This window comes from Oenanthe melanoleuca, chromosome 12 (genome assembly GCF_029582105.1).
Source record: "Oenanthe melanoleuca isolate GR-GAL-2019-014 chromosome 12, OMel1.0, whole genome shotgun sequence".
Lineage (NCBI taxonomy): Eukaryota > Metazoa > Chordata > Aves > Passeriformes > Muscicapidae > Oenanthe > Oenanthe melanoleuca.
Window position 1 is genome coordinate 8,497,363 of NC_079346.1, and position 10,819 is coordinate 8,508,181.

General features: G+C 44.0%; 1 protein-coding gene across 4 annotated transcripts in view; it reads left to right on the forward strand.

Moving 5' to 3' along the window:
* Positions 1 to 10,500, forward strand: part of ARIH2 (ariadne RBR E3 ubiquitin protein ligase 2) — a 35,109-nt gene extending 24,609 nt beyond the window's left edge. For all 4 annotated transcript variants that reach the window (XM_056501790.1, XM_056501789.1, XM_056501787.1 and 1 more), the window contains 8 exons: positions 405 to 522; positions 2,037 to 2,087; positions 2,188 to 2,209; positions 3,688 to 3,839; positions 4,901 to 5,044; positions 5,396 to 5,464; positions 6,396 to 6,479; positions 6,955 to 10,500. In XM_056501790.1, coding sequence (XP_056357765.1) covers positions 405 to 522; positions 2,037 to 2,087; positions 2,188 to 2,209; positions 3,688 to 3,839; positions 4,901 to 5,044; positions 5,396 to 5,464; positions 6,396 to 6,479; positions 6,955 to 7,026 — 712 coding nt within the window. In that variant the 3' untranslated portion in view covers positions 7,027 to 10,500. The remainder of the gene's footprint in view (positions 1 to 404; positions 523 to 2,036; positions 2,088 to 2,187; positions 2,210 to 3,687; positions 3,840 to 4,900; positions 5,045 to 5,395; positions 5,465 to 6,395; positions 6,480 to 6,954) is intronic.
* Positions 10,501 to 10,819: the final 319 nt, after the last annotated feature.

Here is a 10,819-nt window from a genome sequence, read left to right on the forward strand (position 1 = left end):
TTTCTGGTATCTCCATGCAAATGGTGCTTGTTCACCTGGGGTTGTCAAGTCATGCTAATACAAGTGCCTAATATCTGCCAGTGGAGTCAGGCTACTTGTAAGTGACTGATCCACCCCAGAACTCTGCAGTCTTGTTAGAGGAGACATTGGTGGGCTCTTGGAAGGGGCATATCAGCCCTCAGACACATGATTTGTCAGGCCCAGGTTCACTTTCATCCTGACTCTGGCTTTTACACAAGAAGAAGGGGGAATTGCAGTTCAGTCTTGGTCTTCACACTCTACTAATACACAAGAGCATTTCCATCCCTTGCTGGGCCCCCCAGATTTTGGTCAGGAAAATCTCAATCCTTGAGTCATTTCCATAGAATCTGATATGTCTTTTCCTTTTTTCTCCCCCCATTAAGCTTTAAGTGTCGGCAGATGTACCACGCGCCCACAGACTGCGCTACCATTCGGAAATGGCTCACCAAGTGTGCAGATGACTCTGAAACAGCCAACTACATCAGTGCTCACACTAAAGATGTAAGGGCAGGCATATGCATGTTATTTCTTGTCCTCTAGCCCTGCCTGGAAAGCAGGATATAATTCTATATACACATAGCATTGTGGTGTTCTTTTTCACCGACTGCAAATTCTCACAGCTCCCTAGGGACTGTCAAGAAGCTTCTGTCAGAAGCTACTGTCATATGTGAAGTAATTATGTACCTATGGCAGTGATAGAACTCAACTGAATGCCTTGGGAATGCTTTGTGTGGGAAGCTCAGCTGCCCTCCTGCAGGAAGGACCTGGTGGTCCTTATTCCAGACCTGATGTGAGTGTCCGACTGCCATGTGCTGTCCTCCCACAAGCAGAAGAACTGTGACTACTTTGAAACAACCAGTGGAGTATTTATAATGGAAAGAGAGGGTGTCATAAGTGCAAAGTCAGTACCAAGAAAGGCACCGGTGGTGTTTAAGCCAGAAAAACTTTGTGCAGTACTGTGAACTGGAGGGCAAGGGAAGAACTGGAGGGCAATCTTGATTTGGCAAGGACTACAAAATGGAGTAGTTGAAGTCTGTAAATTAGACATTGGAATACTTCTAGTAGATTTATACCCAAGACAAAGAAATAGTATTACATATTGTGCATGCTAGCCTACCTGTAGAATTGTTGTATGAATATACTATCTTTATCCTCTATATTAGCAGTCTGAGACTGGAAGTTTTAATATCTTCTTGGCATTTTGTGGCCCAACTTCAAAACAGTTTTTGGCTACATTTGTGGTACCATGGCCAGTGGCAATTGTGACAGTGGTGACTAGCTGCAAGCTTCAGTTTTGTTAGGAAAGGGGGTACTTAGATGGATCAGAGGTTTCAAGTTCCCTTCCTTCTCTGGACAAGGTGTCAGCATGTGATGGTATTGTTTCTGCTATGCTTGTTTGCAGAAATAAGATTCTCTATTATTGAGCACCATCCTGGCATACATTTTTCCCGACATGAAAATTTATACAAAAGTAGCAAAACTCACTTCCTCCATTTTACCTATGCAGCCCAAAAAATGTATCTGGACACTCCAGGGTATCTGTGGAGTGGGGGTGTGTGCTTCCCTCCTGTGGTTAGGCAGATTCTCTGCAGGTAGCTGAGATGTCATTTGTTAGTGGCTGCTGAAGGCAGAATATAGTGACAATTATCAGTAGTCAAAGTAGCTGTGATACACTGTCATCCTTGAACTAACTGTGTCTGAGTAACTGCAGAGTGGTAACTCAGCAAGACCTTCCATTTTACAAGGAGTAACAACAGTAAATTTGTTTTCTTGAGCAAACAGTCCAGTGCTGCAGTGTAAATTCCTGACTTTGCCATTCTGCTGTCTTTTAAATGGAGCTGTCAGGAACTGGTGGGAAGCAGGGTATAAATGCTAATATTCTCATATGAGAATATTTCTCATACGTGAATGCATATTTTTAAGAAAAAAAAAGCAAAGAGGAATAATCACACAAGTGCTGTCATTCTTCAGAAGACTGCTAGAGTTAGATCTAACAATTGTGTCTGTTTCCTTAGTGTCCCAAGTGCAATATCTGTATTGAAAAGAATGGAGGCTGTAATCACATGGTGAGTAATTCCCTGAACACATCAAACCCCCCTTGTTCTAAGTGGAATTTTTTTCCCACACTTTCTGCTAACCAAGTGCCTCTTGTCTCTTCTTTTTCAGCAATGTTCCAAATGCAAGCATGGTAAGTTGGGTTTGGAAGCTTGTTTCTTCTGCAATGTTTGTTAGTGGTGATGATCCCCTCTCTTTTTGACAAATTGTGAACACAGGCTGAAATATTTTCCCCCTAGTAAAAGCTGAACAGGATATTAATTACAGATTTCTATGTGACAACTTTTTTTTTCTACTGGCTGTGATCTCAAACGAGTTCTGATTCAGTGCTGGTTTGACTTCTGCTCCTGATATGTGTATTGGATAGAGAAGTCTCAAGGATATTAACAGTGAAGTCCATCTCACAGGAGAGGTTTTCATGTAATTGTATTTGTAATCAGCTGAAAATATTGTCAAACTTAGCCATTTACACAGCTTAAGTCCTTCTGCTTCATGATGGAAATAATGAGCTTCAGCCCAGATGAAACTGCAGGAGCTCTGATTGTAACAGCAGGTGTTGAACTTCTCAGTCCATTCCTGTGAAATTAGCAGCCTGGGTGTCTTTGGCCCATTGTGTGGCCCTACAAAATGATAGCCTGTTTTTTCATTTACCTTTACATGGGAGAATTAATTTCTGTTGCCTTGGAGTGAGATATTGTTGTATTCAGCCCTCTGAGTTAGATGTACCACTAGGAACTATTGTAATATCAGAACCTTATTGGGAAGGTGATTAAAGATGACTGTCCTTTCTCATTTCCTTTGCTTTGGAGTTCTTGGCAGCACTGGATGTGCTTTGATGGAGCTCTGTGACAAGGGGGAGCAGGAAAGTGCCAAGATAGCATGGTGACTTAGCATTCAAGAAGGCTGATGAACTTAAGAATTATAGATTTCAGTCTCATTATCATAAGCAATACAGAAGAGATTCTTATTGTAGCAACTTAATCTCCATCTTTTTTCCTTCACAACAGAACTCACAGCCTCTCTCTGAAATCAGAAAATTACCACGTTCTGCTACTTTTACAATTGCTCTCTTTACTCCACTTTCTTCCTATTTCTGCAGCTTCTAACTCGAAGTATCATAAACCACTGACATCTGACGTTACCTGGGTTGTTCCCTCCTGGAGAGAACTGAGGGCAGACTTTGTTTTGCATTACTTAGTTCATTTTTGGATCCAATTATTCACGTTTTATTCTGACGAGGTTTGCATGGGGCGGTGTGCCCATGGTGGGGGGGGAGAGTGCAACTCACAAAAGAGACTGGCAGCCTCTTCTCTAACCCAGAGTGACAGTATGTGCAGGGTGCAAGTGCAGTTCTGCCAGTGGTTTTGGTGTACAAGATGCAGAACTTCAAGATTTACTTTCCATAGCTGAATGAGAGGCTGTGCAATTAAAATCTTCAAGACAGGGTGGTATTTTTGGCTCACTGTTGAGTTCTGTCTTGCAAGATGATACAAAACGTGTGTGTTTCTTGGCTTAGCTGAAATATCTGAACACAGATGGGCTCCTGAAGCTTTTCTTTCTTAGAGGTTTTTTTCTGTGCATCACAGTGAGTTTTTTTGCTGTTTTCTGCAGACTTCTGCTGGATGTGTCTGGGAGACTGGAAGACTCATGGCAGCGAGTACTACGAATGCAGTCGGTACAAAGAGAATCCTGATATTGTAAACCAGAGTCAGCAAGCACAGGCCAGGGAGGCCCTTAAGAAGTACTTGTTCTATTTTGAGAGGGTAGGAGACATCTCCTTGGCCAGAGCTGCTGTAGCCTTTTAATGCTCCCTGCCTGGTGCAAAGGTCATTGCCAGCAATCTCCGTGCAAGAAACTGCCCAAAGAGAATCTGTATAGAATTTTCAAGCCCTGTTGTTTTTCACTCAAAATCCTGCCCTGAAAGTTCCATGTGATGTCATCCCCAAATCAAATTGTATTCACTCCTATATTCCCTTGTGTTAGAGAAAATCAGTATTACCTGTATGCCACTGTACCATGTACCTGCAGGCTGAGTAGTGCTGCAGTATATAGATATTGCTCCAATCATTTCCTTTCAGGACTGGGAAACTTCTGTTCCTTGCAGTATGTCTTTATACAGATAAAAACTAAGTAAATTATACCATGTTCAAAGCTCCATTAGCTGTAGCAAAATTTTACTAAAATTTCATGTAATCACATTTTAAAAAGCTGCCATCAGAGCATCTCTGTCCACACAGCAGGCTTCATGCACCTGGCCATGCAGAGCAACTCTACAGCAGCATCTCTAGAAGAGAATGTGGTAGAGGTTACATACTGCTGCGTTTCAGTTTCCCCATTAAAATGCGTTTATTCTTCACAGCATGAGCCAAGTCCTATCATAAAATAAATGTCTTCATTCCTGGCTCTCCAGACCAACAGGCTTTGGGAAAAAGCCATGTTTACAATGTGCACGTGGATATTGGAGTTCACTGAGCCCATGTCAAATGTTAATATAAACTCTTGACCTTCCTATAGAAATACTTTAAGTTGAGGATTCGCCATGACTTTCCCCTTGTTAGACACAAGGTCACTGTGTGACCAGAGGGCATTCCCAATTGGAGGAGCTGGGTTTGCTCCCTGCTCTTGCTGCTGTCAGTCTGTTGTCTACAGCCTCCACCACTTGCTACTGGAGGTGCTGCCTTGCCATTCTTTCCCACAGCATGTCTTGCCTTGCTGGACTCCTACCCCACTCCAATTTCTGCTTGCTAGAGCTTGTGCTTTTACAGTAGTAGTACTCTGTTCTCATGCCATTTTTTTCCTTTCCCTGTCTCCCCATCCCTTGCAGTGGGAGAATCACAATAAAAGCCTACAGCTGGAGGCACAGACATACCAACGAATCCAGGAGAAAATCCAAGAAAGAGTTATGAATAACTTGGGAACATGGATAGATTGGCAATACCTACAAAATGCTGCAAAACTACTTGCAAAGGTGGGTAATTGTGTCTTGTTGGCACAGTGAAGAGAATATATGTCAGAATGCTAAATTCATAACACCAAGTAAGGAAGGAAATTTAAGAGTTGTGGTTTTGTGGGACAGTACTTCTGGTCTAGGACACGAACTAAGCAAAAATCGTCTAGAAGTGACCTCTGTGAAGTCACACTGCACAATACACAGAGCTGCACAAGTTCTTCAAAGGAAGGAATAGGGAATTACCAGAAAGTGTCCAGTTGTCAGGAGGTAGCTTCTTAACCTGTAGTGATTGCATAAATGTGACTGTGCTGACTTCCAAGACTTACACTTCTGTCCTTTTCTCTCTCTTTTCCTCCTACTCTTGGACAGTGTCGTTACACCCTGCAGTACACATATCCATATGCCTACTATATGGAGTCTGGTCCCAGAAAGAAGCTGGTAAGATGTTCTGCTCCTTTTTTGCTGATAACTCTTTGGGGTATAGCTGGCAGCATGCTGGGCTGAATTCCAGAGCTGGGCAGTGTCTAAAATATTAGTCCTTGAGTTTGAGGTAAGGACAGACAGAATAAATAGGTGGGGTTTGCACCTTTCTTCTTCAGTTCAAGTCAACCAGCAGTTCTGTCCTCTTATACACTACATTATTTTCCCAAAGGACTTCACTGCACTTTCACTAACTAGCCATTTATCCAGAATGTTTTGAGGCTGGAAGTGTGTATTTATTTCTTGGTAAGATTTATCACAATACTGTGGGCCATATTTCCTGTGAAGAGCTGCTGGAGGAGAGCTTTTCCTTGGATCAGGGTGTAGCTTTGCTTTTTATTCCTGCTATAAGTTCCTTGCTGGCTTGGTGCATCTCATGGGCTGAAGAAGCACAAAAATAACCTTGAATTCAATGAGGAGTTTTTTCTTTGACTCAGCTCTCCTATAAAACCTGTTATAGAATCTGTCTTCATGGCATCATGTGTTCTCTAAGGCTGTGGATAGACATTCTCTTCTGGATCTGACTGTGCTAATGAAACAAGTTGCTGCTTCTAGCAGTGGTTAACAATCCCTTCACTCTGCCTGAAGAGCTACTTATGAGATCATCTTGTTCCCTATTTATGGCAAAATAAGCTGAATTAGGAGATATTTTGTCACGAGCAGTTTTTAGGCTGACTGGTTAATTTTGAGTGTTGCAGGCTGGGGAGTGCTTACACAAGAAATGCCCAGAAGGGGTGATCCCATCTAGATGAAGATGGATAAAGAGGAGACACAAACCTGCTGTGCCAACAGTGCTGTCAGCAGAACACATTTGTCTGCTCCTCAAGTGTAATGAAACTGCTCCACTAAACTAGTTTCTTGTTGATGTCTCTTATTTTGCTCTTTGCAGTTTGAATACCAGCAGGCCCAGCTGGAAGCTGAAATTGAAAATCTCTCATGGAAAGTGGAGCGAGCAGACAGCTATGACAGAGGGGTGAGTGTTCTGCTTGCTTGAGCCTGCTGGCCAGATTTTGTTTGTTGGGCTTAACACTTCTTCAGGAGCACTAAGGCTGTCAAGTAAGGGTTCTGAGAAACTAGATCCAGAAACCATTGTTAGCCAGGAGATGATGTAGAAGTAGAGTGCTCACTACCTTGTTGGAGAGGAGGGGGGACTGCAGGGATTCCTGCAAAATGAGACAAGTCCCATGGAGCTCTGGAGGAGACTGCATGCAGCCTTCTGGTGAAAAACAGTTTTCTTAAGTGTGTAGCATTTTAGACAGAGCAGGTGCTGAGTAACTGCAGAGGGAACCCACAAAAAAAGGCAGAGGATCTGGGATCTTGTAATCCGGAGTGTGCATGAAGTGTGTGATGGTTGGTGCTTCTCAAGCTGGATTTCAGTGTCCCCCTAAGGAAAACGAGGTCTTCTCCAGGGATTTTATGCTAACAGTTTGTACCTTTTCTTTTACCAGGACTTAGAGAATCAGATGCACATAGCAGAGCAGAGACGAAGAACCCTGCTGAAAGACTTCCATGACACATAAGAGAGGAGGAAGTGACAGTGCAGGGGTGAGAGCAGCGAGTGAAGTGATAGTAGCTTCACTAGGATAAGCAGGCACTGCCTCTGGGAGAACACGGCCAAGGACACAGCCACCCCTCCCCTTGCAAGTCAGACACATGCAAACACCACCTCTTAGTCCAGTTTGTTCTCTTATCTTTCTGTTTCTGTTTCTGCCAGGCTAGAGGCCAGAGCTCAGATTGGCATATTTCCTGGGCCATTATCCCTCCTGCCCTTGATGGTTTCAGAAGGGGAGGGAGTTTTTTTCTGAATGGCTGTTAATAGTGTTAGATCATTACAGTTTATGTAATTTTCAACGGTTGTACAATTATACAGACAAACCTTAGAATAACACAAAACCCTTTTTAAAAATAAATTGGCAGTGGAGTGTTTTTCCTTAATCTGCTTGTAAATTTAATGGGCTTTTCCCCCTCTCCCTCTCCCTTCCTCTGACCTGAAAACCCTCCTAGTCACTGAAGGAGGTTAAAAAATATCTCAGCTAGATTTTCCAATGCTCCTTTAACCAGGGCATTGCAGCATTGGCATTGCAGAGGAGAGTGGCTGGTGTTAAGGGTGGCTGCTGCTGTGTCTGGCCTGACAGTACCGGCAGTGGCTGTGATTCAGTATGATCACAAGTGACATCTCTTTTTCTTGTAAATCAGCTGTGCAAAATCCAGCTACACAAGCAAAAGCAAACAGAGGAATTGCAGGGGATGGGCCGGGTTAACACTGGGGGGATAAGCCTTGAGTTTGAGAGAAATTGAGAGAAATCAGATTCTGCATTTGATGAATTTTAGGTCTTCCATGTAGATTTTTGCTTTACTTGTTTTTGTGGGGAGGATGTTGTATTGCCAAAGTGAGTGATGAGGGAGTAGTAGCATACAGTTGTTAATCAAGGCTTGGGGCTTTTGCGGAGTCAAAGAATCCATGTTATAACAGTGCCATGCAGCCTGATAAAGATTATTTGTGCCTGCTGGGTAGCATGGCTGAGAAAAATCGATCTCGTTCATCAAAGTCAGACTAAACACCACTACATTATGAGGAGGAAATATTATGTACAACACACTCCCTGGCACGTGTTGGCAATGTGGACGGGCACTTGAATACAGGTGCACTGCTTGTGCAGAGCCTGCACCAAGCCAGGCAGAAAATTAACTAGCAAAACTAATTTATTTGTATATTAGTATTGATGCTGGTGGGAACTTAACAGAAAATTGATTGTTAGGAGCATGTGGAGCTTTTTTATTAACATTCTCTTTTCTAATGTAAAATATACACTAAAATAAAAATATGAAAACCTAGTTCATCTTAATAGGGGTTAACATGAAAAAAAAGGTTACTTAAATGCTGACTCTTGCCTGTTTGCTACAGGAAGCAGGCGACGTATTAGGATTTCACAGATATCTGTGTTACTTGCACCAGGAGCTTGTTTGCAGCCAGTAAGGTGCAGCTGGAGTCTGATCTGAGGAAATTTTCACCTCTGTGGGGAACTCATGGGATTCTCTTCTATGCTGTATTTGGAAGTGTTGCCTTTGATGCATCCCTGTATTATTCTTATGCAATGTCACTTGATAAAGATTAAACTGGAGGGGGGAAAAGTGCTAAATTCCTGTGTGTCAGAATAAGCTAACTCTGCTGTTGGAGCCTTTTTCATGTACCTGAGACATGTGACCCCAGGTATTTGCAGCAGGTGTGATTGGGCTCGCAGATTTTATCGAGTCTGATGCATTAGTTTAAACTGAAGGAGTAGCTGTCATAGGAGCTAATTCTCTGGCCATGCTTGCTGTGCATAACAGAAAATTTCAAACTGAGAGGCCTTTACCTTCCTCCCTCCCATCCCTGGTGTGGGATCTATCCTCAGGGAACAAGGGAATGCACTGCGAGGAGCTGCTGGCCATGGCGTGAATGTTACAGCAGAAACAGCGGAGGGCAGGGCAGGCTTGTGGAAAGATGGCTGGAGTCAGGGAGCAGGGCAGGGAAGGAGTCTGTGGTTTCTGGGAGCAGCACTGCTTCTGTGCAAGAGATCTCCATAGCCATGGCTCCTGCTCTGTCCTGTTCTGGCTCCCCTGGAGGCTGGAGCTGTAGAGATAGATTTGACTTTGCTCCAGCCAGTCTCATGACATCATTCCTTACTCTGCACCCAGCAGCAGCCTCTCTGTGCCCTCCTCATGATATATCCTAGAGGTCAGTCTCTCTTCCTCTCCGCTTCCCAAATGATTGTCTTGGCATGCTGCTTCCATGGGAAGGGATAGTGGAGGGGGGGAAGGTTTGCTGAGACCCAGCAGTTTGCAGTGAATAGAACCAATGTTTAAACTATTCTTTAAAAATGTAATGTGCAAAGTACTGATTAGGATAAAAGCTGGCATTCTTGTTGTTTAAACGTAACTATCTTAACACCTAATCCCTTTGCAGAACAGGTATGTGGAGTTTCCTAATCCCAAAGAATTTTTACTTCTGTTACATAATTGTCCAGCTTTGAGCTAAATGAGAATGAGGTTTTGTCTCCCTCCTTCCCTCCCTCACTCCTTCCCTCCCTCCCTCTCTCTTCTATGCCCCCACAAAATATTTTGCTATGAATCCTTGTTTGTAGACAAGCCAGACCATATAGCTGTGGCCAGGCTTACTGAACAGGCTGCTGAGATGCTTGGCTGAGGAACAGTAATAAGGATTGCACAGTGCACCCACTAATTCCTTCAAATTTTCTGAAGCTAGAGCTTTGTTAACAGTTCCATTTAGTTTTTAAACAAAACATCCTTTCTGAAAGTGGTGAAAGTCCTGGACTGCACCCACAGATCCTCTGGGAAAACAACAGGACTTGCTTTCGCAGCCCAGGCAGGACCACTTCTATATTGGTGTTGTACAGAAAGTCATGGACTTAAAGACTAAATGTGCAGGGCACAAGGGCTGCTGCCTCTGTGTGTAAGGTGAATGACACTGCTCAGGAGGCAGATGACAGGAAGGAAATGGGGTTTCTCAACACCGAAAGAAAATGCTGTTTTCCCTTTCTCTGATAAAGTACATGGCCCTTTTTGAGTTAGCAAGGCTATATGGATGTAGGTAATAAAAAGTGGCTCAGGAGTCATTAATTCTGAGGTACCAGTTTCCCTTTGATGTGTTACTGCTACAGACGTGGAATATTTGCTCTCTTTTTTCTTTTTTGCACTTGTTTCCAGCTCCTGCACCAGCCTGACACTTCTCCATCTTTGCATCTGGTACTCTTTTATTTGGGCTTCGCTTGTGTTAGTGCATTGGCTGCCTCATCACTATTCGTCCTCAGGCATCCCAGACTGTAATAAAACGTTTTCTACCGCCACCATAAACTGCATGACTGCTGCCCTGCGCAGTGAAGTCTCTGTGCCCGCCCGCAGATGGGGCAGCAGGAGGTTTCTGTACTATAGTCTTGCACTCTAAATTTTAGACTTTTTAAGCAGGTGAAAAATAGAACTTTATTTTTAAATGAGGCACTTGTTCTGGGAATTCCTTTCTCGGCCCCGGTCTGGTTGGGGTTGTGGGACGGCTTTGAGGTGTGTGGGAGGGCACAGGACTGCTCGCACCCCTCGCTTTTCTTCGCAGGCACCAGAGAGGGGCTGGGGCGGCGGAAACTGCCCGGGAGACGGTTGCCAGAGGTGTGCCCGTGGTTTATTTGAAATAAATTGTGACTTTCTAAGCTCGGCGGTGTCCCGGCTCTCTTTGGCGGTGGGACGGGGAGGGTCTGCTGCCGCTGTCGCTGTCCCCGCCCGCGGCCCCGCCCAGCGGTGACGCAGCGCCCGCCGGGCCGT